This window comes from Penicillium mononematosum (genome assembly GCF_028829835.1).
Source record: "Penicillium mononematosum strain IBT 11891 chromosome Unknown utg000005l:1.0-9366267.0:1.0-9372171.0, whole genome shotgun sequence".
Classification (NCBI taxonomy): domain Eukaryota; kingdom Fungi; phylum Ascomycota; class Eurotiomycetes; order Eurotiales; family Aspergillaceae; genus Penicillium; species Penicillium mononematosum.
Window position 1 is genome coordinate 9,310,371 of NW_026643275.1, and position 26,307 is coordinate 9,336,677.

Below are 26,307 nucleotides of genomic sequence, written 5' to 3' on the forward strand. Positions count from 1 at the left end.
AATGAGTCCAGTTACCTGGCTATGTCTACAACATAAACCGAATTCAATTATATGAGAGGTCGACTTCGTATTCACATGTTTCATGTGTGGAGCCTCTTATTAGGTTCGGGTGTTTTAGACTTCAAATGTACGGAGTACCCGTGGACATATATAAAGGGTCGAAGTACAACTTCGTACTTACCCAAAATGTAAAATACATCGAATCAGTGAAAGGGGGACAAAGTTCAAAGAAAAAGAGAAAGAGAAAGAAAAAAAGGCAAAAAAAGAAATAGAAAAATTAGAATTCCAAGCATCTCAGCCTTTGATATCTCAACCAGTCAGGGTCTTCCGTAGGGCCTCGGGGGCATCGGACTATTGTTCTCTTCTAGGGATGGAGTATGTATGGCTTTTTACTCCTGTTGATATCCATGGATGGTACATATGTACTCTGTATACTCTGTACTCCATATACTCGAGTAGTTAAAATATAAATACAATAATTAAATTATTTAAAACCGGTAAACTAGTCAAATGGAAAAAACCCCCAAATAATTAAAAAAAAAAACCAGAGAAAGGGGAAACTAAACCAGGACGGGGCTAGGAGACAGTCTATTTTTGACCTTTCTAGTCTCACTGTCTCCCTTTTTTTTTACCCTTTTGCCCCCCTTCTCTTTCGTTTCTCTCTGACCCTGGATTCAAAACTTTTGCAAGATTCTCTGAAAAAGAAAATTATTCATCCCTCCTAGCCCTGGTGGCTTCGATAATTGTTCATAAGTGCGCCCTGCTTGAACAAATACCCCTCTCTTGTTAGCTTTGAAACACATCCCTTTCTGATTTTTCAACCTTTGCGACACCATGGCCTACCACGGCTCTGGCTCGCACTCACCGAGCTATGATGATAGTCATCATCTGCAGGATGTGCCAGCTTCGCAGGTATGTGTGTGGAGAGGCGGTGAACTAGTCGCTAGAGCTGACCCGGTATTTTTTTTCCCTTAGTATCGCGAGGATGAGGATGCAGCCCGTGGATTATTGTCCCAACAGCAGGGTCCATTTGCGACTCCTTTTGACGACCCCCACTCGCGCGGTGTTTCTCCCCAACGTCCGTCTTCTGGGTACAGCTTGACGGAGACCTATGCAACGGACACCGCCCCTTCTTACCACGACCCATACAGTACTGGAACCGTTTATTCCGGCCAAGAGGAAAGTACTGCGGCGGCCTTTGGTGTCCCGGGCCGAGTTGCATCGCCCTATGCCCGCAGCGAGACCTCCTCTACGGAGGCTTGGCGCCAGCGACAGGCCCCCGGAGGCGCCTCTGGTGGTGGTGGCGGCGGCGGCTTGCGCAGATATGCTACTAGGAAGGTCAAGCTAGTGCAGGGTTCCGTCCTGAGCGTCGACTACCCAGTGCCGAGTGCCATCCAGAATGCCATCCAAGCCAAATATCGCAACGACGTGGAAGGCGGAAGCGAGGAGTTTACCCACATGCGATGTACGTGTGGACTAGACGACATACGGCTCTACGAGAAAAACTAATGAGCCTTCACTCTTCATAGACACCGCAGCCACTTGTGACCCCAACGAATTTACCCTCCACAACGGTTACAACCTACGCCCCGCAATGTACAACCGTCATACGGAGCTGCTCATCGCGATTACCTATTACAACGAGGATAAGAATCTCACGGCCCGTACCTTGCACGGTGTGATGCAGAACATTCGCGATATTGTCAACCTGAAGAAATCCGAGTTCTGGAATAAGGGTGGACCCGCGTGGCAGAAGATTGTCGTGGCGCTCGTTTTTGACGGTATTGACCCTTGCGACAAGGATACTCTCGATGTCCTTGCGACCATCGGTATCTACCAGGATGGTGTCATGAAGCGTGACGTTGACGGGAAGGAGACTTTGGCGCATATCGTAAGTGGATGGCAGGATAGGCCTCCCAATGAGACAGCGCTAACTGAATTTCCAGTTCGAGTATACGACCCAGCTTTCGGTCACACCAAGTCAGCAGCTCATTCGGCCCACGGACGATGGCCCGAGCACACTACCACCTGTGCAGATGATGTTCTGTCTGAAACAAAAGAACAGTAAGAAGATCAATTCGCATCGTTGGCTCTTTAACGCTTTCGGCCGTATTTTGAACCCCGAGGTCTGTATCCTGCTGGATGCCGGTACGAAACCTGGCCCTAAGTCCTTGTTATACCTCTGGGAGGCATTCTATAACGATAAGGATCTCGGCGGTGCCTGTGGTGAAATCCACGCCATGTTGGGTAAGGGATGGCGGAACTTGATCAACCCTCTCGTGGCAGCCCAGAACTTTGAGTACAAGATCAGTAATATCTTGGATAAGCCCCTTGAGAGTTCGTTCGGCTACGTTAGTGTCTTGCCCGGTGCATTCTCGGCGTATCGATTCCGTGCAATCATGGGTCGTCCCCTTGAGCAATATTTCCACGGTGATCACACGCTGTCTAAGCAGCTTGGAAAGAAGGGTATTGAGGGTATGAACATTTTCAAAAAGAACATGTTCTTAGCCGAGGATTGAATTCTCTGTTTCGAGTTGGTCGCTAAGGCAGGCTCGAAGTGGCACTTGTCTTACGTTAAAGCCTCCAAGGGTGAAACTGACGTGCCCGAAGGTGCCGCCGAGTTTATCTCCCAGCGTCGCCGTTGGCTCAACGGTTCCTTTGCAGCAGGAATCTACTCGCTGATGCACTTTGGCCGTATGTACAAGAGCGGTCACAACATCATTCGCATGTTCTTCCTTCACATCCAGATGTTGTATAACATCTTCAACACTTTCCTCACCTGGTTCTCGTTGGCTTCATACTGGCTGACCACCACTGTCATCATTGACCTTGTCGGTACTCCAAGCCCCAGCAACGGAGACACCGCTTTCCCCTTTGGCAGGACGGCCACGCCCATTATCAACACAATCGTGAAGTACGGGTATCTCGCTTTCCTATTGTTGCAGTTCATTCTCGCTCTTGGTAACAGACCCAAGGGTTCCAAGTTCTCATACCTCGCCTCGTTTGTGGTCTTCGGTCTCATTCAGGTTTATATTGTGGTCGATTCGATCTACTTGGTAGTTCGCGCGTTCAGCGGCGGCGCGCCCATGGACTTTGTTACGGGCCAAGGCCTGAAAGCCTTCCTCGACTCTTTCTTTTCGTCGACGGGCGCTGGTATCATTATCATTGCCTTGGCTGCCACATTCGGTCTTTACTTCGTTGCCTCATTCATGTACGCCGACCCATGGCACATGTTCACCTCCTTCCCTGCCTATATGGTTGTCCAGTCGTCCTATATCAACATCCTGAACGTCTATGCCTTCAGCAACTGGCACGATGTCTCCTGGGGTACCAAGGGTTCTGACAAGGCCGATGCATTGCCGTCAGCCACGACTACAAAGGACGAGGGTAGCAAGGAAGCAGTAATAGAAGAGATCGACAAGCCCCAAGCGGATATCGACAGCCAGTTCGAGGCAACTGTGAAGCGTGCGCTCACTCCATTCGTTGCCCCCGTGGAACACGACGAAAAGACCCTCGAGGACTCTTACAAGAGTTTCCGTACCCGGCTTGTCACCTTTTGGATCTTCAGTAATGCCGCCATGGCAGTCTGCATCACCAGCGAGTCCGTCGATAAGTTCGGCTTCACAGTAAGTTTCCACTCCTTTTCAACCTTTCTGGCTAGACCACCGACTAACATGGTCATAGAATACCGCCACCAGCCGTACAGCCCATTTCTTCCAGGCGCTCTTGTGGTCCAATGCCGCTGTGGCATTGATCCGTTTCATTGGATGCTGTTGGTTCCTTGGTCGTACTGGTATCAAGTGCTGCTTTGCACGCCGGTAGTACTCCAGCACAAAATGCGTACCCTTTTTCATGACCCCCTGACCCAATTTCCTATTCTCTTCTTTTTATTTCCCATACCGTGATATGTATTCTACCTAAAGATGCCCGACTTTGTTCTCTTTTTGATTTTGCAATGCCAGCCAGTATGTATTCGCACGGTTTTACCTTTGACGGTTACTGTGATCACTTTTTGTCAGATCAGCCATGCAACGGGATCGCATTCGGAGCGCTATGATTATGTACTTCATATTCAATTAATTTTTTTTTTCTTTGAGATTTACTGAGTAGAAAGATATATACATGTTTTCCATCGGCTGTGTACATATATGTATAGTACAGAAGTTCCCCAGGTCGAATACGTCAACTGGAAGGCGGAGAGGCGATAAAGGCGATTGCTGATCTGAGACCCCCCGCAAGAGGGCTATCCTTCACTCTGTTGTCATCCTTGTCACCCGTTGATCTCGCCCTCTAAAACTCTTTCCTTTCTGTCTCTCAATTTTTTTTAAATCTGATATCCCTAGCGTGGTTACCTTACCTCCTACTTCGCTCTCCCCAAACCCCCTTTCCACCAGGTGGGGTGGTGACTCCCAAAATGTTGAAAATCTGGTCAATGGTAGGGATTTATCTGGCTCTTGAAGAAATGTATGATTAATAGTCTGTACAGAAACAAAAGCAGCAGGAGGCTGAGAATGCCGAGGGTGCTGCAGGCAAGAAGAAGAAGAAGGTCACCGCGGCGCAATTACGCGTGCAACGAGGTGAGTGACTTTCCCGTAGTGGACAGTATAACTCGCAGTACTTACTGGATCGTTGTCATATGGATCTCTAACCTCTTATGTCTTCAGACCTTCAAGAACTCACCCTCGGCAGCACGATGAAAATGTCTTTCCAAACCCCGACGACATCCTCAACTTCACCTTGACCATCGAACCTGACGAGGCATGTATAAGGGTGGTGTCTTCAACTTTAGCTTTGCCGTCAACCAGAACTTCCCTCATGATCCTCCCAAGGTCAAATGCACACAGAAGATCTATCATCCCAATATCGACTTGGAGGGCAACGTCTGCTTAAACATTCTACGAGAGGACTGGAAGCCTGTGTTGAATTTGAATGCTGTCATTGTGGGCATGCAGGTCTGTTGATTTATTTCTTCTGATTGGTCATGAATTTCGCTGACTGGTATTCCACCGCAGTTCCTTTTCCTCGAGCCAAACGCCTCCGACCCTCTCAACAAGGACGCTGCGGAAGATCTTCGCGCCACTCGTGACACCTTCAAGAAGAACGTACGCAACTCCATGGCCGGCGGGTCCGTCCGAGGCATATCGTTTGAGCGGGTGCTACGGTGAACGCTAGCTAGGATTTCTTCACACTTGCAGTTTTTCCATCGGTTCCCTTATCCGAAGTCCGCCCATACCCCAAGGCGACGAGCAGATAGGGGATGACGATCTATGGTTTTACATGGCGCAGACATGGTTCAGCAAACCCATGGGGGGTGCGCTGGTGTTTCCACGTACATATATCCGGCGTAATTAGCGTTTGAACACAATAGATCCAAATTCGCTCATTTTGGCTGTCTAGGCGTAGGGGTCAAGTACATCGATCTGCGCGTTCAGGGCAATACTACGTAGAATGGCCTGCGATGGCGATGACCAATCGGGTAATCTATCACACCGAGCTCGAGAAGGTGTCGAGTCCAAAATCAAAACGGTTGGCTGTCCACAGGCGTATATGTACAATCGATCTCAAATCTAACCACCCACTCGTACACACCCGTCGATCCGACCAAGCCCGATGGTGACGTCGAGACATACGCCCCCATCACTGGGCGATTTTCTGTATAACGCTTTGACAAGAAAAGAACTGGCGCCGAACGGGCGGGAAGGAGATGGTCGAGAGGTGATCGGTTTAACCCCGCTGGGCAGCACGCTCGGCCTCGAGGCGGGCGTAGTAGGTATCGCGCTCACGCACGCGGGGAAGGTGGTAGCCTGTGGGACACACACGTTAGATTTCGAGGTCATCAATCGCGTGGGGTTGGCGCAGCCGGGAATAATCTACTTACCGTACCACCAGAGGTAGCCGAAGGTAGTACCGAAGCCTAGTGGATGAGATACCCTGATCAGCAACTATTTCATTTGTTGATCTCATCGCAGCCATTTTCTTGTTGCCTGTATTTCACGTGCTCCCGAGAGATCGCGATATCCAATTGTCGTTTGATCATGCCACTCGATCCGAATCACAACTTACCGAAAGCGGTGCTCAGGTCCAAGACAAGACCACGGCGGAGCATCTGTAAACAAGCGTAGAATGTCAGTAAACCATTGTGAACATTTCAATTGACCTGATAAACCCGCTCGGGTTAACCCGGCCTTCAACGGAAGGGGCACGTACGCCGGTAATGGGGGAATAGCGGCGGGCATTGTGACAAATAACTTGCGTCAATCGATGCTTGAGCAAAAGCAATACGGGTTGCGGACAGCTTGAAACCTGCCTCGGACGTTGGTGGGGAGAGGAGAGGGGGGTAGGGAGGAAGGCTGAATTGTGAGGTGAAGTTGAAGCTTCGGAGCGGACTAAGCGAGCCGCCGGATTGGTCGGTCTTACTATGAGAGCGAACTACGTACGGAGTAGGTATGGCATGTTCACCATTCCCGTACTATTCCAGGGCTGTGAAATACGATTACAGATTTATTTTCATGTAGCTTTTTATATACTGGATCACTTGCCTTAATGAAATGAGTATTTCGCTCTCTGTTACAACCTCGGTGAAAGGTCAAAAGCAAGGGTCACGGCACCTAGAGCCCTCGAGATGGAGGAGATGTGAGATGAGCAAAAGCCTGGTTCTCGGTGGCATTATTTGCTCGACCTTCCCTAAGCGATCATCTACTCAAAATCCCCAAACTAGCCATTCATATTGCTTCCTCATCTGAGTCCCTGAAGGTCTATGACAGCTGCTCATCAATCTACTCACCGCTTTCAGCACGTGACCCCAATTCGATAACATTGCCTGGTCGGGACGACCACTTCTTGAATCAGATCAATACAATGGCCATGGCGACATCGGGCGCCCAAGTTAAACGACCTTCTCCATCACTACTCAACCAGAATAATCCGAAGCGGGTAAAGCGTCACTATCATCACCATCATCGCTTACAGGAGCCGGTGGTTCTCCCATCTACATCCGAGCCAGTCGTGCAAGATGACACCCAACTCGACCAATTGATGAATCGTGCAATCGGTCAGACTTTGAAGGACTCAGGGTTTGAGCTGGCCGATCCAGCTGCACTGTCAAGTCTCTGCAGTGCTACTGAGGAGTGTACGTGTCCCAGTATTCCATCCGTTTTGAAGCTTGAATTGACGGGTTGCGCTTGAAATCTCTAGACATGCTACGACTCTCCACATTTATCCGTCAGTCTATGCTATCTGCGCGACGCGTCCAACCAATCCCACAAGATTTTGATCACGCTCTGAAGCGTTTCCGCCTCAATCCCGATGACCTTCTCCCTCATCTCAAACCAGCGCCCTCAGACAGACCCACGCCGACATTATTACCATCTCCCCACCAGAGAATGAAATATCCAAATCTCTCCCATTTCTCACGGCTTTGAGCAGTGAAGACGACCGCGCAAGTCGTCCCTACATCCCAAAACATTTCCCGAGCTTCCCTAGCAAACACACCTATTCTGCCACTGCAGTGTTCATTGGACGAGACAACGACCCGCGCAAGATTAGGGAACGCGCCGCAGAGGATGGACGGCATGGCGAGGAAGCTTTGCGCAAATTAGCGAGCGCCGCATTCCGTGACAACCAGACGGGCTCGACTGGTCGCGATAAGAAACTCTGGGGTCGGAGAACGGACAGCATGGAAAGCATGTTCGAAAAGACGATCAAGGGACTTTCCAAAAGGCCAAAGGACTCTCACGGCACATTGCCCAGCTCAGCCATGGATATTGACTCGGGACATCCGGCGGATGCGGACACCAAGTCCCGGCTCAAGCTCTCGTGGAATATGGAGCTGGGCCCCATTGTCAACTGTGAGCGAGATCTCTGGCGCCGGACAAGCTCGAATGCACGGCGAGGAGAGGAGAAGACTCCAAAGCCTCCACCAAGTCTCGACCCAGCGGATGTCATGACTGATATGTAAATTACAAAGGCATAGGGCTTACCGGCGTTCTGTTTTCTATCTTTCTTTTTCTCCCTCGATTGTGGGCTGGCGCTTGTGTTTTATTTCAGGAAGATGACCTGAGGAGATACCCCATGGCAGTCACAAACATGATTCAAATGCAACTTTTATTCTTGATACCGGCAAGTAATTGTATTCCCATATAGCCAACTCCGCCCAATGCGCATTCGTAATGCAAAGTAGTCCCTCTCATTGTTTTGTATTAGCTGCTTGCTCTTGTTTTGCTTCCTCCGCCAGCCTAATTGGTTCCCATGATGTTGTTTCAACCGTTAAACCACCGGCACAGCTACAAAATCAGCTTGCTATTTGACTCGAACTCGATGCGCAAGACTCACCGTCGGAACAACCGCACCACAGGCTCGCACACCACAACCCCTGGCTCAGGAACTCCATTTTGTGGTGGATTGCAAGAAAATTGTGTCATTTCAAGTAATGGGCACTCCTTGAGGTTGACTGGTTCGCCTTTACGGCGTTTCTCTTGGAAGTTGCGGCGAACGGTATTGACATGATCGGGGAGAGATTCGGCGGAGAATATGGGGACGAGAGGAGCCATTGTAATTGGCAGCTGTGAATATGAGATAAATTGAACTATAGAGTGAGATTTCGGAGGTTTTCGTGTCGAAGGGAAAAGATTCGAAGGGAATTTGAAGGGAAATGGGCATCCAACCTTGGAAGGGTTGGAAGTTCGGAAGCTCCGTCAGCCGCGCTATTCGAGTTTCCGCCCATCACTTCTGCACTTCACTTCTTTACTTCTACCACTTTGCTCGTGTCTACTCACTGGACTTTATACGTCTTGGTCAAACTTTAGTGATGTCAGATCCATGAGGCAGTCCATTGCTTACCAATGGCAGCCAATCTCGGGGAGAGATCGCTAGCCGATGTACACCAAGAGGGACTAGATGAGGTATTGCAGCTTTCCTATCTCGTTGAATGCATTGAGTTGACTAGTTCTTAGATACTCGCTGGATTGGCCCATCTTTATCCTGGTCACTCAAGCCATGACACACATTCATTAGGCGTGCCCCTTCTAGACACTTTGCTTGAAGTCTTTACGCCGAAAGCACCTGCTGTGGGTGCCGTGAACGATGGACAGCCTCAACCGCTAAGTGAGTCTGTAGAAAAGCAGACCATTGAAGACGAGGAAATGCTGCTGCGCAATGAATTCCCGGCTGGTCAGGTTTATAGGCCGGATGAAATACACACAGCGCAGAACATTGACCCATCTGCCGATGTGTTGTTCTCAGAGTCAGACGGTAGTAAGAAACGACAAGTTCCTATCGTGGAGATCTCAAGCAGCCTATCAGCTTCGGGGAAGTCACAGCTATTGTACTATCTCACAGCGCTCGCTATCTTACCACGAAAATGCGGGGACATCTCTGTCAGTGGCCAAGAGGCAGCTGTGGTGTTCATAGATACCGACGACCGATTCGATGCCGAGAGACTAAGAACCGTGGCTCGAGATATCGTTCAGCAGCAGCGAGGACTATCTGAATCGCGCCTTGGGGTGCAAGCCGAACCAGGAGGAATGCCAGATCACCAACTTGAATCATTGCTCGTCTCTTCACTACAGCATGTCCATGTGTTTCGTCCGCAGTCTTCATCCGCTCTGTTGGCCACAGTCCACACGCTAGACTCGTACCTTTTCGATCTCTCGCGGCATCGTTCCGCATCACGTCCCTTACAAATGGTCGCCATCGACAGTGCCACCGCGTTCTTCTGGCAAGACCGGCTGCGTGACGAAGTCGCTCGGACCGAAGAAATTGGGCGCCCTCAGGTAGAAATTGATTCCGAGCGCGAGCAGAAAAAGAGGTTCCATTTCTCTGACCTTTACGCTGAGCTGGTGAGGGAGCTGAAGGCTCTCCAGAGTCAGTTTCAGTGTGCAGTTGTGTATACCGCAACGGTCTCAGGGGGGTCGAGCTTCTGGCCCTGGTCAGTACGACCAGCCCCAAGCTCGTGTTCCATCCCTGAGACCTGCTCTCCCTGCACCCTGGGGCACTTTTCCAACATTGCGTCTGATTGTCCACCGGTCTTCTGTGCGCCCCTTTCCACTGAGCATGGCCGCTCACACAGCCGTGAAAGATGCTCCCTCACGACAGAGCGTGGTTCAGCAAGGGAAGATATCGGCATGGGTCAATCCGTGGGGACGTGATGAATGGCCTCGTCGCATAGTGGAAGCACTAGAGGCGAACAATGGTGGGAGCTTTTCGTTTTACACGCGGGACTCTGGGGTTGAGATGACTGATCCTCATCATTGATTGAACAATTCTATTCACGGTTGTATATTCATCTGTCCCAATTTTCTATTCAATCTCGTATGTTCATGTAAACAGCTTGGCAATTGCCTCGACGGTTGTGTTGCCACCGCTGAACACAACGCCAACATCCCATCCATCCTTACCACCCTCTTGTTCGACTCGTCGCCTGAAGTTTTCATCAAAGAGACACACGGCCAGTCCAACGACCGCGCTCGGCTCAACCACAACCTTCATGCGCTCTATAACCAACCGCATGGCTGACTTGATCTGCTCTTCGGTGACAGCGAACACCCCTTCCACCTTCTTCTTATTGGATATAATCTCCCAATTGAGTAATCCTACGGGAGTGCGTAGCCCGTCTGCGATAGTGAGGGTGCCGACGGCTTCCACTCGCTTCCCGGCCTGCAGGCCGCGTCGACAATCATCTGCACCTTCGAAGCTGGGCTCTGCACCAAACACGCGTGTCTGCTTATCCGAGAACCACGTCGCCACGCCGGAGTTGAGTCCACCTCCACCAATAGGAGTGATAACCGCATCCAGGGGTCGGGACCTAGCTTGTTCGGCATGCTGTGCCTCCAGCTCCAAACCCGTTGTACCCTGCCCACAAATGATATTGAAGTCGTCATATGGTGGCACGAGGATGGCATTTGTCTTTGCCTGTATTTCTGCCACGACAGCTTCACGTTCTACACTCGTCGAGCCGCTGAAAATGACCTCCGCCCCATGGGACTGTGTACCCGCAATTTTCGATGGCGTGCTGATGCGGGGCATCACAATATAGGCGGGAATGCCTAAAGTCGAGGCAGCGAGGGCGAGGGCTTGTGCATGGTTTCCTGAAATGGAGAGGATTTAGCATATATAATTTGGACTTGCGCAACAGAAGATCAGATAATACCAGAGCTATGTGTAATCACCCCGCGCCGTTTGACTTCTTCCCGCGCTCCTCCAACAGTCGCAGCAATGCATGGAATGCACCTCGTGCTTTGAAAGCACCAATTCGCTGAAAGTTCTCACACTTAAAGAAGAAACGAAATCGTGGGCGAGCGGGAGTTTGGCCTTCAAACGACGTTCCGACCAAGGCTTCGGTGGATTGGGGTGCTGAGGCGATGGTGTCGAGTGTTTTGCATGTCAACAGCGGCGTACGGTGCACGTGGGGTTGGATGAGATCATATGCCGCTTGAACTGCAGCTGGAGTGAGCGACTGAGCTGCAACATCGGGTGAAGTCATTGTGGGTTGGGGAAGAGAAGAAGAGAACACAGCGAAGTATGACTCTTATTTTACCCCGGATTACTCTCCGGACCTCGGCGCGTATTGGGGCTACGCTACCACTGCAGGTACACAAGCTGCAAGAAACAACCTTGAAGCTACGAAAGCTACGAAAAGACTGGGAAAAAAAAGTAACTGGGGAATGGCCGGTAAAGCCTCAAAATAATATTTTCGACCTGAAACCCAAAAAAGAACAGTTCATAGTACATCATCACTTTTTGAACCCCCACGGGTATCAAGGTATTATTTATTTCTGGTTCTCGGGGCGGAGAGAGCGGACGGCCTTTCCGGCGCGCCAGATCTCGAGATCGCGGATCTCCTGCATCTCCTTCTCGTACTTCTCACGGTAGTCGGGCTGCGAGTTGTAGTCGAGGGAGCGCTTGGTCTCAGTGCCGTTGTGGACGCTGTCGTAGAGGTCGTTGAAGACGGGCTTCAGGGTGTCCTTGAAGCGGCTGGACCAATCAATAGCACCGCGACGGGCAGTGGTGGAGCAGGCAGCGTACATCCAGTCCATACCGTTACCACCGATCAGGGGGTACAGAGACTGGGTGGCCTCCTCAACGGTCTCGTTGAAGGCCTCGGAGGGGCTGTGGCCACGCTCACGGAGAACCTCGTACTGGGCGAGGAACATACCGTGGATACCGCCCATCAGGCAGCCACGCTCGCCGTAGAGGTCAGAGCAGACCTCCTTCTCAAAGGTGGTCTCGTAAAGGTAGCCGGAGCCGACAGCGACACCCATAGCGATGGCGCGCTCCTTGGCCTGGCCAGTGACGTCCTGGAAGACGGCGATGGAAGAGTTGATACCACGGCCCTCACGGAAGAGAGTGCGGACGGTACGGCCGGAACCCTTGGGGGCAACGAGGATGACATCAATGTCCTTGGGAACATCGACCTTGGTGAGGTCCTTGAAGACGGGGGAGAAACCGTGGGAGAAGTAGAGGGTCTTGCCCTTGGTGAGGAGGGGCTTGATAGTGGGCCAGGTCTCGGACTGAGCGGCATCGGAGAGGAGGTTCATGATAACGGTACCCTTCTCAATGGCGGTGGTGACATCGAACAGGTTCTTGCCGGGGACCCAGCCGTCCTGAATGGCCTCCTTCCATGAGGCACCATCCTTGCGGACACCGACAATGACGTTGAGACCCTGGTCGCGCAGGTTCAGACCCTGGCCGTGACCCTGGGAGCCGTAACCGATGAGGGCAAGGGTGTCGTTCTTGAAATACTCCTGGAGCTTCTCACGGGGCCAATCGGCACGCTCGTAGACATCCTCCTTGACACCAGCGAAGTCAATGGTCTTGATACCACGGACGGGGGTAACGACCGAGGAGACACGGGGGAGGGCGGCAGCGGCAGCTACGGCAGGGCGAGGGAGGGCTGCGGTGACAACCGAGCGAGGAGCGGCCACACGGGCGAGGCGGAGGGCACGGGGAAGACCACGGGAAGCCATTGTGAATATATGGAAGAGAGGAGAGTGGAGAGTGAATGGAGAAAGAAAGGAAGTTACTGGGGAAGCTTGGGAATTTAAATAATGGGCAAATATGCTGGGCGATTCGAGTCACCGTAGCAATTCCCGGAGAGAAGACCTTCCTCCCCGGAGACCCACACCGACACCGGCCGGTGTATTGATTGGAGGGGAGTAATTTATTATGTCATGAATTGCGTTTCCCAGGCAAGGCACATAGTCAGGTCAGTACGGAGTATTCAGCGACTCCGTAGATAGGCTCAATTGTTCTATCATAAAGGGATATCTTTCCCCGGAGGACAATCTCCGTCAGAATATCAAAAGTCCCTGAGGAGTCCAGACCAGACTTGATTCACGTGATGACCTTCGTACCTGCCTTGACCTTTTTGACAAAAGTACCATTTCTGCCTCAGGCCTTCGAATGTTTCTCCCCCACCATGTTCCCTTCCAAGGCTTGTTATCAACCTGCATTGTTTGGATTACTTCCTCTTCCTAGTCATCGTACCATGTCTATAGGATGAGTGTCTTCGCATTTGGGGATTTGCCCACTATCCAAACTCGGAAGGCTTTGCTACTACTTGACTTTCAAAATGACTTTGTCCGTCCGTCCGGAGCTTTATATATCCCCAATACACCGGACATCCTCGAAACCCTTCCACAGCTGGCGTCTGCATTCCGTCGGGCTGGTGATGTAGTTTGGGTGCGTTCACAATATGAATCCCCTCAGGTCATCTCTGACTGGAACTTTGGTGATCGTATTGTCCTGGACAGAGAGCCACCGCGCAGAAAGGAGATGCCCACCTCGGATATAATTGAAGCCGGGTCGGACCATGATTCACCAGAACCTGTCGACCCAGAAGCCTTTCTCTCCGGGTCTTCGCCATGCCCTGACCCGCATACCCCGGATATCAATTCCCCGCACCAATTCTGGCCGCCATCAATGCCCAGCATGACACCGTGGTGGACAAAACAGGATACTCCGCCCTGGAGTCCGCCGGGCTGGTGTTATCCTTCAGGACACGTTTTGTGACCGAGTTGTACCTCTGTGGCTCGTTGTCCAATGTCTCTGTGTTTGCGACCGCTTTGGATGCTGTCCGCAACGGGTTTTCCGTGACACTTGTGGAGGATTGCCTAGGTTTCCGCGATTTTCAGCGGCATCAAGAAGCAATGCGGCGTATGGCGGATATATTGGGGGCGGCTGGTATCACCGCTCAGGAGCTAATCCAGGAGCTAGATTGGGATGAGACTGAGGCAATTGCCCGCCAAGGTGCACCGCAGCCTAAGAGGTCAGCAGCTACAGCTGGCCTCGAGAGCGTCATGGACGGTCTGGAATTCTGGAATACCGCGGACAACTCTCCCACGGAGGACTCGCGTGACCTAAAGGATCCGAGCGTTTTGGAACTCGCTAGTCTCTCTCGTGCACAGCGCGCTACTGCTGCGCAGGCACGGGGTCCAGTGGAAGACCAAAAGAAGGTGCGCGCGCGCGTCCGCCGTCCGAAGCGCCGAGACGCCCCAAAAGAACCTTCACAATCCGCGGAAATACCAAATGCATCCCAAGTCAACATCGGGGAGGGCGATTCGCGCCTTGTGAACAATGTCAACTTGGCTGCAGACTCCTTTGAGCGCATACAGGCCGAGGTAGATTGGCAGAAGATGTACCATCTGTCGGGCCAGGTTCCCCGATTGGTTGCAGTTCAGGGCCAACCTCGACCCGATGGAGCAATCCCCATATATCGTCATCCGGCAGACGAGTCTCCACCCTTCAAGCCATTTACCCCCGCGGTTGATGAAGTGCGAATGGCTGTTGAGCAGATACTAGGCCACCCTTGAATCATGTGCTTATTCAGCTTTATCGTGATGGACAGGATCGCATATCAGAGCATTCAGATAAGACGCTGGATATTGTGCGAGGATCTTTCATTTGCAATGTTAGTTTAGGTGCCGAGCGCATGATGGTCCTCCGTACCAAGGCCTCGGCATCTGATCCCGAGGAAGGGATTGAACCATGTCGGACGACGCAGCGCGTGCCTCTTCCTCACAAGTCACTTTTTGTGCTGGGCCCAAAGACGAACATGCGATGGCTTCATGGCATCCGGGCCGACAAACGACCTAACGCGACCAAATCTGCTGAGGAGCAAGCTTACGGCGGCCAGCGCATTTCCCTTACGTTCCGTCACATTGGCACCTTCATCGACCCTGTGGCAAACACAATTTGGGGACAAGGGGCTGTCAGTAAGACATTGGACCAGGCCCGTGCTGTGGTTCATGGGGATCCTGCTGAAACAGCACGCCTCATTGGTGCTTTTGGCCAGGAAAATCGTGCCACCGAATTCGATTGGGATGCCGTGTACGGTGGGGGCTTCGACGTGGTCAATTTTGTGACTACTTCAACAGGGCAGCTAGTGCTTGGCTGCGATCTTGTGGCCAACTTGCGTGTGCGTCTCTGTCTGGGTGAAAACGGCATCCGGTATCGATTGGTCACCGACCATGAGAAACTGGGAGCTAGTGACAGTCCAAAGACACTACCAGTATACGAAACGCCCGATGGAGCAACAATCGCAGGCGATTCCGTTATCCTAACGCACATGGCTAACCGATCTGCTGAGACCTTACGGCCAGGTGTGGATTCATTACGTGGGGGGCAATTTCTTGACAGCGATTGACCGGTTTTTGGCACACTGGCGTCAGCACTGTGCCACCGATTCAGGTAGTGTGTTTGAATATGGGATGGAGGATTGGGAGAGTATTCTGCAGGGCCAACATTACCTAGGAGGCTCCGTGTTCACCATCGACGATTGCTCTCTATGGCCAGTTCTGCGGGAGATTGTACAGACCCAGGGTGCATTTGATGCTCGGTTCGTGAACGTGAATCAATATTATCAGCGAGTCGAGAATTGGGGCATCGTTCGGTCTATTCTGGAGGAATGAAATCGGACTGGGGTTGTATTCCCACAACAAAGCCTATTCCACGACAGCTTTTGCATTTCAGTGTTGATCTTTTAGTATGAACATATTACGAAACCTTACGAATTTACCTGGCGATGAGCCAGACTGGGTTGAAACCTAGTCTACAACTCCTCTTGGACATAGTTCAGCCGAAACCTCTCAATCTCCTGTTATCTCGCTCTACAGGCAGCAGAATTATAGTCACACAGATAAAGCTCAGAATTGCGCAGGTCCCGTACCTTGCTACTCTGCTATTTAGAGACACGAACCAGGGAAAGAGGTGGTGGTCAGCGAACTCTTCAGCACAACATCTCCACAAACCACAGCCTTAAAGAATGCCTGAGCCACCACCGATGCACCGGCAGCACTGGTGTGAGTGTGATCCGAGGGGAAGTACGCATTGACAGCGGTTTGGCCCAGCGTCTCGAACCGGTCCGCCACGTAAGCCCCATGATCAACATAGGGCACGCCGGCGGCTTCAGCTGCCAGCTGCGCATAGCCCACAAACCGCGATGGGGAATAGCTGAAGGTCCCAGTTTCCCAGGGATTGTTGGGGGTTTGACTCGAGATGATCACATTCGCGCCCTTGGCCTTGAACATCTTGGTGGCATTCTCTATATATGCCGGGAACGTCAACACTGTCTCGGCGACCCCATTGTAGGTTGTGCTACAGGTCTCGCTTCCTGTGCCAGGACAATCGGTACGCCCATTATCGGTACTCAAAGAGCCTCCATCGTTGTGGCCGAACTCGATGACCACCCAATCTCCAGACTGAACCACTTCTGCAATGGCATCAAACCGACCCTCACGGGTGTATGACCGTGCGCTACGGCCGCCGATCGCTTTGTTGGACACGGTGAGTGAGGTATAGGGCGCAACATATTCACCCCAACCTGGGAGTATTAGCATGCTATCCTGGGGCCTAAAAAGGATACACATACCGGTTGTGCTAGATCCCTTTGCCATAGTCGAGTCACCGGCAAGGTAGAGGGTCGCACCCAGCGCACTAGGGATGAGCGACAGAAGAATAGCAGATTTCATGGCGAGAAAAATAATAGATCAAGTTCTGGAAAGGCTCAGTGAATGTTCTGGGAATGGGCAGGTTCTTGGAAATTATACATTTTCAAGCCATGTTAAGCAACGGCTTGGATACGTGGAAAAAGTGACATCGTTAGCGGGGGTATAGACAGCTATTGCGTACCCTTTCGAGTTTCACTTTCGAGTTTCACGGAGAAGAGGAGAAGAGGAGATGTAAAGGAAATGCGGAGATCCGTTGATCGATGCTTTCTGATTCATGGAAAGCCATCAAAATAAAACATCCGAATCGGACACGGACTCGAAACAAGGCTTTTGGGGGGTAAAAATGGGGAATTTATCCTAAAACAGTCCATATGCATGGGAATACTCCGTAAATAGCACGGTCAAATGGATGTGACGATGGCTGACATTCCTTGGCAGATGCAAAGTTTCTGTGAAAAGAATGATGACATTGGATATTTGGGAAATTAGCAGACTACATACATTGATTGTATATACAAGGTGGAAAATAGTGGATTTGCCCATCACAACTTCTCGAATGTCGGAGTACGCCTTTGCAGTCCAGATAGCAGAGCTGCCGAGATATCCTGCGTCTGCAAAGCAGCGCTGTTCCATACGCTCGTATACCGCAGACCATCTTGCACAGAGTGGTCGCGTGAGAAGTTCAAGATCTCCTTGGTGCCTTGCACGGCCACGGGGCTCTTGCTGGCCATCAGGGAGGCGAGCTTAAATGCAGCCGCAATAGTGGCTTCACGGTTATCATACACCGCATTAACAAATCCAACACGTAGCGCCTCCTCAGCACCGAACTCGCGTGCCGTCAGAGCCACCTCTTTTACCCATCCGTAATTTCCGACCACCTTGGGGAGTCGGCTGAGGGTACCGATGTCTGCTGCGAGCCCTATATCGACTTCCTTGACCCCAAACCGGGTATCCCGAGAACAGAGGCGCACGTCCGTCGCCGTTGACAGGTCAATACCGAGTCCTAATGAGAACCCGTGGAGGGCAACCACAACGGGCTTTTCACAGCGCTCTACCGCGGTGATACAGTCCTGGAAGGCGCTGATATGGCGACGAAACACGGCCGCCTTTCGAGCTGGGTCGGTGTTGGCGTCTGAGTCTGACGACAGAAGACCTTCCGAGGCCGCTTTGACATCCAGCCCGGCGGTGAATGCCTTCGCTCCAGCACCGCTGAGGACGATCGCACGAACTTGAGGATCCGAGGAAAGCTTGTTGAAGATCTGGGCCATGTTTTCCCACATACTAATATTGATTAGAAGATATACGATCAAAGTCCGAGAGTTAGCGCTCACACTTCGATGAAGGCGTTCAACCTTTCCGGTCGATTGATTTCCACATGGGCCACATATTGATGATCGGCAGGAAATTGCACGGTAAAATAGTCGAAAGAGTAGTTATCCATGTTTTGAGAGAGAGATGATTTGTTTCTGGGGTCTGAGAAAAGAAAGAGAGAGAGAGAGTGTGTGAGTATAAAAGAGTTGTTATTGCACAGCGGGGGACCTCGGCACAACTGGGAAGTCCGAATGTCAACTCTGAATGCCTCGAATGCTTTGAATTGAATTCCTTAAATGCCTTAAATCTCGTTTTGAAATGTAAATTCCGGGGCCGATGATGTTCTCTAAGATCTATACGCCTCAATATTGTATTTGTGTGTCAACTTGGGATTTGCATGTGCCGAGGCCCCGGATCATGAGATATACATATGTGTCCAAAGAAAACTAGGAGTACAATATGGCGCTTGAATTAATTAGACTAGTACGTGGAGAGTAACAGAGATACCAAAGAACTAATAAGTCCAACTTCCATGCAATACCATTGCCAAAAAGAATACTTCATAGCTGGAATGACTGTTCACTCAATGGTGATCTTCTTGGACGTAGCGGCAGTGGCCTTGGGTACATTAATGGACAGGATGCCGTGCTTCAGACTGGCCTTGACATTGTGCTGGTCGACAGGAGTCGGGAAGGAGAAGACGCGCTGGAACTCGCCGACGGAGCGTTCGCTGGCCCAGAACCGGTGAGTGGGCTTGGTTTCGGTATCCTTGGTGCCACCCTTGGCCTCGGCTGGTGGCTCGGTGTGGTACTCGCGTTCACTGCGGCCCTTGACAACCAGAGTCTGGGGGTCGGAGAACTCAATATCGATGTCCTTTTGATCGATGCCAGGCAGTTCACCATCGAAATGATATGCCTCTTCACTCTCACGGATGTCAAAGCGAGGAGAGAACGAGCGAACCGCGGCCTGGGTACGGCCAGAGCGGTGATCATCGTAGTCATCAAGAAGACGGAAGAGAGGGGCGAAGTCGCCAGAGCCGGGGAAGCTAGTACGGAGGAGAGACATGTAAGTTGGAAGTTGGGTAGCTTGAGGTGGTTTTGTTTGCAGGATATATGTCTGATGAAAGGGATATTAGACACTCGAGGAGTCCATGAAGGACTTATATAGCCATAATGCACTCGAAACCAGTTTCCCTTACACAGAAAAGAGAATATGAAAACATTCGCTGCTTCCAGGTTTCACGTGTAACCCATCGTTGACATCTTGATGGTCGTGACCGGTGCCTTATGCAATAAAGCGTAATTGACTGACAACATTGTATGTATTTGCCCGCGGGTGTCTACCAGAATGCAAGTGTCATCAAGTGTGTTCGCCCTGAAGAGTGACATGCTACATGATATATGTCTATGGGTGTGGTCCATGGTTATCCCTGCCGGAGTAAGGGTTTCTCCGGTACTTTTGGATGATGTGCTGCGTCAACATTCGATCACTTCACATGTCTCTCATTCATTGGGAGTATTACTAGCCAGCACAATCCGGAGCTGGCATACACAATTGCGAAGTATGAACGAACCCTCGATAGGCTGCACAGTCTCCAACCTCCCTTCCGCCGTCCGAGAGCGAACCCCACACTTTCATTGAGAGTGTTTCTCTTTGCAAAGTGGCCAAGTGTTCATCAGTAGGAAGGGTAGATTGTCGAGAGAGGTGGTCGAACTGGGTTCAACAGCTGAATACTGATGAAATCATGACGCGAACCTGTGTAACAAGCGGTGGGAGATAGGCACATTCTTGGCCGTGTTCTGCGAGTGCGTTCTGGACTTGGATACGGGGACCGGTTGGCTTCGCGTTTCGCGTGTAGGTCTCAGGTTCAATGCATAGTGGCTGGTTATGACTCTATTCAGATTCCGATTCGTCCAGCTGCATGATCTTTTCGTCAAGGTCCTGTCAAATCCGTGAGTAATGGCCCTCAAATAGCTAGGGGGCAGTAAGTACCTGATCCAGGCGAACCTTGAGGTTCTGCAGCTGGCTCTCCTTGATGACCAGGTGGTTTTCGTCATCCAAATCCTCCACTATGTAGTCATGTCGCTCTTCGTCGTACTTTAGGATCATGGATTTAATTGAGGGATCGCATTCGATCAGCAGACCTGCCAAGAACACAAAATGTCAGCAAAAAGAACTGGGAAATAAGAAAAGATAGAGAGAGAGAGCTTACCTCGGACGGCACGTGGCATGTTGGATAAGAAGTGTTTTGAAGAGAAGAGAAGAAGAGAGGAAGGAGGCGGAGAAGTTGGAGATGTGCCAAGACATTTGGGCATTGGCCCTCTTCATCTCAACTTCATCTCAACTTCTTCTATCTCCCTCATTCACAAATGACAAAACATCCATTCTCTAGGAATTAAACTCACCCCCGAGAAACTAACTCCCTTCTTCACTCTTGCTCAACACCCCAATACCCATTTCGCTCGTCTCCGGAGGTCCAATCCCAGCCTAGGCAGAGTTGCAACCAATACCATAACAGTATCTCTCAGGAACAACATACAGCATTGCCTTAACTGCCTACAATATGCTCCATACCAGCCAGATTTATGACGGGAGATTGACTGCTGAGCAATTTACGCACCAGGTCGGGCTGCGGCAACCTGCGAGATGAGGACTCGGGCATTGGTGAATCGATTTGTTGAGATATAGCACCTATCCATGGATATACAGAAGCAAGACACGACCAAATTCCTTGTATATCTGGAACTCCAAAGCTGCTCGTTAGGACAGCGATGTCTCACCATAAGCCACGAAAACGATCTACTCCAGGCCAAAAACAGATGGCCATTGGCGAGTGACTCTGGTCAATACTTTGGCTAAATCCACCATATCCGCAGTAGGCTCGGGAGCAGACCATGTCTCATCTTGCCACCGCAGCTCAAACTCACGTATTATTGCGTGTATTTCAGTGGCATTGTATGACCCGGTCGGCGTTGACTTCAGATACTCAATGAACATACGCCAACGGGGCACATAGTATGAGGAAACGAGCCCACCCCATTGCTTCGAAGCGTAACCGCTGATCTCTCCATTTGGTCCCCATAGAGTAATCTGATTGCGCGCGTTATATTCCAAGAATGCCATCTCGGTTTTGTTACCGTTGGCCCAGGCCCGTGCCGAATCAATCCAGGTCGAAAGTCGGAAATTTCGATTCGTGAGAAGGATGGAGTCCATATCTCTCAAAATTTGGAGGAGGCTCTCCCCTTGCTGCGCAAATGTGTCCTGTGTAGAACGAGAGTTGTTGTAAGACTCAATTAGATCCAAGTATAACAGAATAAAAGCGTTATCCATGACTTGACGAGTCACATCAATCATGTCATGTTGGTAAGCCGGATTGGACCACAATCTGGGTTCTTCTTCTGTTACCTGGTACATCGACTGCCACGCCTGCACCAGTACAGGTGGCTCGTAGTTGACAGTTGTACCGTGTGTACCGACGATATCAACCAAACCCCAAAGCTTAGGCTCAATCTCAACAATGGACTTTGCCACGGCTAGTGTTGTGAGGTTTGTGTTGTTATACACTGTCTGTCGCATCAAATCCCAGGCCACGTAGAGCCCATTCGGGATATGCTTCTGGCCAGAATATCGACTCGTCACCCAATTCTGAAAGTACTGCTGTGTGTCCAATGGGGCCTGAGACCACGCCTGATCTAGAAGTAAGTCGTACATAATTTCATTTCCTTCTTGACCCTCCATGCTGAGATGGATGGAGACTCAATTCGCGCTTCAGTAGCATTCTGAGTCAGGTTTTGGACTTGCCCATATAGGCCCATGCTGCCTCCAAAGTTGTGCAACTGGCACCAGATCCAAGGTTTTCCATAATAGCTGTTCGTTCGACGCCATTGTGGAATAGACTCCGAGAAAAGATCCAAGATCAACATATCCTCGTTGGAGTCTACACCAGACAGATAGGCTTCCACTCGCTCATCAGTCCAAAACTCGGAATTGGCATAGAAAAGCCAGCCTTGCATCATCCATATCGCATGAGGATCTGCCTGTTTTAAGCTGTGCCAGGTGCTACGAGTGACATTACGCAAATAGTCCATGTCACCCGAGTAAGGGTCGTTCTCGTTGTACTGATCGAGGGTGTAGATGTGACTGACATTACCGTATGCGTCTTGTTGCTTGCTGATGAAACTAGCTTGGAGTTTGGCAAAATTGACATCGAATGGCTCAAGGAATGTGTCGTTTGTGTATTGAAGGGGAAAACCGCCCCATTGTGATCCGCGAACCACATTGGCATTTGGTAGAACACGAGATAGATTAGCCGGAACAAATCCAGTGAAGGACGGCAACACAGGGGTCATCCCTAGCTCTACCATGCGATGAATGATCTTTTTCTGCAGATCAAATTGTTGATCGATCCATGTTTCGGGAAGATCACCGTGCCAGGAGCCCTGAATATTGCCAAACCGATTCCAGGCCTGAAAGGCTGGACCACTGAAGAAAGTGGTAATCTCGGCATCATTAAGGCCAATTTCACGGAACACTTCGAGAATGATCTTCTCTTGGCCAACCCAAGCAAGGGGTAGATTCACACCGCGTAGGGCCATCCAGTCTAGCTGTGACTCCCAGTCCTCCCATGCCCAGAAGGCAGTGGTGTAGGAGAAGGTTACTAAGTTCAGTTAGCAAGAACAAATACTACATATAATCTAGATGTGCATCATACCTGTGTTGAAATGATACCGCCAAGGGACTGTACTGGAGCCTTGAATTGGGGTGGTTAGGGGAGGCAACTCAGACGGCGCGACATCCAACCGACTACCAATAAACCAGTAAATATCGACATGGGCGACATCGGTGAGGTACCGATGTAAACTGGAAACATAATTCAGCTGCTGACTTTTATGAAAAGAAAGGGAATGACCGTGTTCACCCCGAAGATAAAGCGCTTAGGAGGACCCCTTGACCGAAATCGTCCTATTTAGAGCGTTGGTCACAACATATGAATCATAGCCTCCGAGATTAGTATCCAGCATAAAATGGAAGTTATTAACATGATCTGGCAGTCTTCGTTTAACAAGATTGGAGATGCCCTCGGTGGACTGGGCCACTGTTACTGCAGAAAGCCAGAGCAGCGGCTTGATCCAGCGCATTGTAGATGCGATGAGAAATAGTTATTAAAACAAAGGAAACGGCTCAAGACGAAGGGTAAAATACGATATTAGTAGATGCAGAGTGTCTTATGCGACTCAGAACACGAATCACAGCTACATACATACATGTATGTACATATGTGCTTACCCCCCCACTGCCATGCAACTCTCCTATACAACGTCAGTCTGAATTAAGTAGGGATATGCATCAATCTTACGCCAAGAGATATCAAAGATATTTATATAGATACCAGCAGTTAGCTAAGAAAATCCTTCTGACCCTTCAATGCTTTCGCTAAGATGTCCGGATACCATCGCTGCCCAACATCTTGGTGGCTGGTCACCCGGGCAATGAAGGTTCCCTCGCCAATGCTCCCATGGAATATTTCGTTAAACGTTGCCTCTGCATCTGATTTGACCTTGTCATTTTTCACCAATGCACGGCTATGATCTGGGATCTTCAAAGAGACCTTGTCGGCGGAAAGATCGAGACTAACTCCCTGGAAAACCGGGAACGAAAACCTCGGTCCTAAAGAGCCTCCACTATCTTGGAAGTTCTCCACCCGTAAGCTTACGCGGTGTGTGGTTGCCGTGCAGATCCCCCCCAGTTAGTGCCTCCAGAGAGCGGCCAATATTAATAACCAATGTTCCCGGAAGTGGCGGTGCAGGAATCCATATCCCGGTCTTATTTTGGACCTCGAGGCCATGGTGAGGTGTACCCTGCAAAAGGAATGTGAGGAATCCGGAATCTTTATGAGGACCAACGCCTTGAAATCCAGACTCCTCATTGCTAGTTCCAGGAGGGGGCGGGTATTTGATCAACTTCAGTTTATGTTGCTGCGGGGTATCAAAAACCTGATTGAATGAAGTTGATGGGAGATCTAATGCTTCTGCAATCAACCCTGGAAATAACTCTGCGAGGCTGCTCACTTCCGACAGATATGTGTCCAATGCTTCACGAAACCCGGGGATTGCCGTTTCATCTGGCCACTAACAGGGCTTTATAAGCATTCACTGAAACAAAGACCCGTGGACAAAATATATAAGATCTTACCTGGTTAGGACCAACCACATTCCTATACAAAGGCTCGTTTGGACCAGGTGCAGGGAGTTCGGTTGCAAACTGACCAGTTAGTAGATATCCCAATAGATAATATAACCCAAGCTTACATCGAATTGTTCACGATAATCAGGTTTCAAAGCCGTAATTTCTGCACCAAGCCTTGAGTAGCCCAAAAAATGCGGACTATTGACCATTTCGATCTCAAGCTTCTTCTCTAGAGGTAGCTCGAAAAGAGCTAGGGCCTTTTCTATAAATTGCTCTTGGGTTTGGACCGAAATCGGAGCATTTCGAAGGTAGAAAAAGCCAACATTCAGGGCCTCACGAAGGCTTGCCAGGAAGGCGGGTTTAGATGATAGCGCCTGAGAGAAATCCAGAATGGGGACCGAAGTGAAAGATGAATCCTTGCAAGATCAGCGTAATTCAAACACAGGATGTAACAGATCGTACCATTTTTCGGAATGCGAGAGATGAAGATGAAGTGTGTTGATTTCGGATAAACGAAAAATGACCAAATTGTCTTTGATTGGACTCCGATGGCGAATGTCGAATGGACCCCGTCGGGGTACGAGAGAATTAATATGGACTTACATATATGTATAGTATGCATTTACTATGGACTTATATACGTTCTATATCTTCCATGTTTATTTCGAGTGTAGCTAAAATCCCAACATTCTCCTAGTACCTAGGTAATGGTCTAATGGTCTCTATAGGATCATAGAACATACCGGAACTCAATAGCCGGGTTTCTAGATTCTAGATCGTTTGCATTAGAAGGAATACGCCCGAGAACTCAGTCTCATCCAGATGCTTGTTCAGGTAAATATGCACAAGGCGAATGACTAGGGCCACCCAACGCCACTAGGAATGCTATCGGAGCGGTCGCGCTTCTTCCTGGAATGTATCGAGGTCCTGAAGACGATGGCCACATTATCATAGATCGAAGCGGTACTTCCAATCGTATTTCAATAGCGATTGCTAAAGACCGTTTAACCAGCCGGGGAAACGAATGGGCGACGCAGGCGATGGTAATCTGATATGCAGAGACAGTTCCCATGGGCATCCTGCTCTATTGTCAGGTTTCCGAAGGACAACGGAATCATGGCCGAATTACAGGAACATAGCGAAGAATTTGGCAATAATATTAGTCGTCGCAGTGGCAATCACACATCCTGCCACGCTGACCAAAATGATACATATGCAGGTTGCGATCGTTGGTTTTACCAGATGTCCATGTCACCAGCAGCGAGACAAGGAATGTAGCAATCCATACAGGCGCGGTGATCAGAAGGGTTTCGACTTTCCCGTATTCGAGGCCCTGCACAATAGTCGGGAAGAAGTATTGGAAGTTCTGCGACAGAAGCGAAACACGTTGAAGCGAAATGAAGAGATAGATACGCTTGTCTGCTGAGGCCAACGCCAAACAGGCTTCTGGTCAGCAATCAGTTTGGGTTTTATAGAATCATGCAATGTCCTGGACCCCCATACCGCCACAGAGGACAAATATTGCTAGCAGAACCCGGACAGGCAGGTATCAACACTATAAGCCACGATCGAACCACCTGAAAACCCTCATCAAATATGTGCAACAAGCGGATTAGAGACCCATGACATACTCGGTAGCCTTGAACAGCTTGAGGAGAATTAGCTTCAAATAAAGAAAGCACTGGAACGTATAGGGGGTTTAGCTTTTATTGGATGCCTGAGGCATCACTATGTGATAAGAACCCACATGTTTGATAGCTCTCTCTCCTTTCCTTCTCTTCCTCCTCTCCTCGTGCGAGACAGTCAATCCATATAGTGTTTTCTTCATTGATTCTCTATCTGTATCGCATCTCTATTAGCTTTTGAC

General features: G+C 50.2%; 14 protein-coding genes across 14 annotated transcripts; 5 read left to right on the plus strand and 9 right to left on the minus strand.

Moving 5' to 3' along the window:
- Positions 1 to 834: 834 nt before the first annotated feature.
- On the plus strand, positions 835 to 3,822 carry chsG (chitin synthase class III; the record flags this gene model as incomplete). Its single annotated transcript, XM_057298572.1, has 6 exons — positions 835 to 912; positions 976 to 1,465; positions 1,530 to 1,891; positions 1,947 to 2,475; positions 2,551 to 3,626; positions 3,685 to 3,822. 6 exons carry the CDS (start codon positions 835 to 837, stop codon positions 3,820 to 3,822), a joined length of 2,673 nt encoding a protein of 890 aa, XP_057146454.1.
- Positions 3,823 to 4,760: 938 nt separating this feature from the next.
- On the plus strand, positions 4,761 to 5,165 carry N7519_011800 (NEDD8-conjugating protein UBC12; the record flags this gene model as incomplete). Its single annotated transcript, XM_057298573.1, has 2 exons — positions 4,761 to 4,952; positions 5,013 to 5,165. 2 exons carry the CDS (start codon positions 4,761 to 4,763, stop codon positions 5,163 to 5,165), a joined length of 345 nt encoding a protein of 114 aa, XP_057146455.1.
- Positions 5,166 to 5,724: 559 nt separating this feature from the next.
- N7519_011801 (cytochrome c oxidase subunit VIIa) lies at positions 5,725 to 6,453 on the minus strand (the record flags this gene model as incomplete). Its single annotated transcript, XM_057298574.1, has 5 exons — positions 5,725 to 5,804; positions 5,879 to 5,914; positions 6,064 to 6,106; positions 6,208 to 6,386; positions 6,438 to 6,453. 5 exons carry the CDS (start codon positions 6,451 to 6,453, stop codon positions 5,725 to 5,727), a joined length of 354 nt encoding a protein of 117 aa, XP_057146456.1.
- A 95-nt stretch (positions 6,454 to 6,548) lies between these two features.
- N7519_011802 (TBP-associated factor 8 family protein) lies at positions 6,549 to 7,957 on the plus strand (the record flags this gene model as incomplete). Its single annotated transcript, XM_057298575.1, is given in 4 exon segments — positions 6,549 to 6,633; positions 6,650 to 7,129; positions 7,195 to 7,247; positions 7,346 to 7,957. The coding sequence occupies 4 exon segments, from the start codon at positions 6,549 to 6,551 to the stop codon at positions 7,955 to 7,957; spliced, it is 1,230 nt and encodes a 409-aa protein (XP_057146457.1).
- A 228-nt stretch (positions 7,958 to 8,185) lies between these two features.
- N7519_011803 (uncharacterized protein) lies at positions 8,186 to 8,549 on the minus strand (the record flags this gene model as incomplete). Its single annotated transcript, XM_057298576.1, has 2 exons — positions 8,186 to 8,282; positions 8,332 to 8,549. The coding sequence occupies 2 exons, from the start codon at positions 8,547 to 8,549 to the stop codon at positions 8,186 to 8,188; spliced, it is 315 nt and encodes a 104-aa protein (XP_057146458.1).
- A 291-nt stretch (positions 8,550 to 8,840) lies between these two features.
- Positions 8,841 to 10,251, plus strand: N7519_011804 (putative Rad51 family DNA repair protein; the record flags this gene model as incomplete). Its single annotated transcript, XM_057298577.1, has 3 exons — positions 8,841 to 8,900; positions 8,952 to 9,805; positions 9,861 to 10,251. 3 exons carry the CDS (start codon positions 8,841 to 8,843, stop codon positions 10,249 to 10,251), a joined length of 1,305 nt encoding a protein of 434 aa, XP_057146459.1.
- A 63-nt stretch (positions 10,252 to 10,314) lies between these two features.
- N7519_011805 (threonine/serine dehydratase) lies at positions 10,315 to 11,479 on the minus strand (the record flags this gene model as incomplete). The annotated part of the gene is given in 3 exon segments (XM_057298578.1): positions 10,315 to 11,084; positions 11,147 to 11,251; positions 11,266 to 11,479. 3 exon segments carry the CDS (start codon positions 11,477 to 11,479, stop codon positions 10,315 to 10,317), a joined length of 1,089 nt encoding a protein of 362 aa, XP_057146460.1.
- Positions 11,480 to 11,765: 286 nt separating this feature from the next.
- Positions 11,766 to 12,962, minus strand: N7519_011806 (Ketol-acid reductoisomerase; the record flags this gene model as incomplete). The annotated part of the gene is made up of 1 exon (XM_057298579.1): positions 11,766 to 12,962. The coding sequence occupies one exon, from the start codon at positions 12,960 to 12,962 to the stop codon at positions 11,766 to 11,768; it is 1,197 nt and encodes a 398-aa protein (XP_057146461.1).
- A 532-nt stretch (positions 12,963 to 13,494) lies between these two features.
- N7519_011807 (isochorismatase family protein family) lies at positions 13,495 to 15,905 on the plus strand (the record flags this gene model as incomplete). The annotated part of the gene is made up of 4 exons (XM_057298580.1): positions 13,495 to 13,937; positions 13,994 to 14,780; positions 14,843 to 15,596; positions 15,634 to 15,905. 4 exons carry the CDS (start codon positions 13,495 to 13,497, stop codon positions 15,903 to 15,905), a joined length of 2,256 nt encoding a protein of 751 aa, XP_057146462.1.
- A 273-nt stretch (positions 15,906 to 16,178) lies between these two features.
- Positions 16,179 to 16,964, minus strand: N7519_011808 (rhamnogalacturonan acetylesterase RgaE; the record flags this gene model as incomplete). The annotated part of the gene is made up of 2 exons (XM_057298581.1): positions 16,179 to 16,816; positions 16,865 to 16,964. 2 exons carry the CDS (start codon positions 16,962 to 16,964, stop codon positions 16,179 to 16,181), a joined length of 738 nt encoding a protein of 245 aa, XP_057146463.1.
- Positions 16,965 to 17,485: 521 nt separating this feature from the next.
- Positions 17,486 to 18,384, minus strand: N7519_011809 (enoyl-CoA hydratase/isomerase family protein; the record flags this gene model as incomplete). Its single annotated transcript, XM_057298582.1, has 2 exons — positions 17,486 to 18,224; positions 18,275 to 18,384. 2 exons carry the CDS (start codon positions 18,382 to 18,384, stop codon positions 17,486 to 17,488), a joined length of 849 nt encoding a protein of 282 aa, XP_057146464.1.
- Positions 18,385 to 18,833: 449 nt separating this feature from the next.
- On the minus strand, positions 18,834 to 19,319 carry N7519_011810 (Hsp20/alpha crystallin family protein; the record flags this gene model as incomplete). Its single annotated transcript, XM_057298583.1, has 1 exon — positions 18,834 to 19,319. The coding sequence occupies one exon, from the start codon at positions 19,317 to 19,319 to the stop codon at positions 18,834 to 18,836; it is 486 nt and encodes a 161-aa protein (XP_057146465.1).
- An 828-nt stretch (positions 19,320 to 20,147) lies between these two features.
- tfb5 (TFIIH complex subunit TFB5) lies at positions 20,148 to 20,485 on the minus strand (the record flags this gene model as incomplete). Its single annotated transcript, XM_057298584.1, has 3 exons — positions 20,148 to 20,195; positions 20,247 to 20,398; positions 20,467 to 20,485. The coding sequence occupies 3 exons, from the start codon at positions 20,483 to 20,485 to the stop codon at positions 20,148 to 20,150; spliced, it is 219 nt and encodes a 72-aa protein (XP_057146466.1).
- Positions 20,486 to 21,053: 568 nt separating this feature from the next.
- On the minus strand, positions 21,054 to 24,905 carry N7519_011812 (uncharacterized protein; the record flags this gene model as incomplete). The annotated part of the gene is made up of 10 exons (XM_057298585.1): positions 21,054 to 21,941; positions 21,986 to 22,911; positions 22,966 to 23,114; positions 23,173 to 23,216; positions 23,541 to 23,563; positions 23,673 to 23,921; positions 23,968 to 24,382; positions 24,447 to 24,515; positions 24,563 to 24,856; positions 24,903 to 24,905. 10 exons carry the CDS (start codon positions 24,903 to 24,905, stop codon positions 21,054 to 21,056), a joined length of 3,060 nt encoding a protein of 1,019 aa, XP_057146467.1.
- Between the last annotated feature and the right edge of the window lie 1,402 nt (positions 24,906 to 26,307).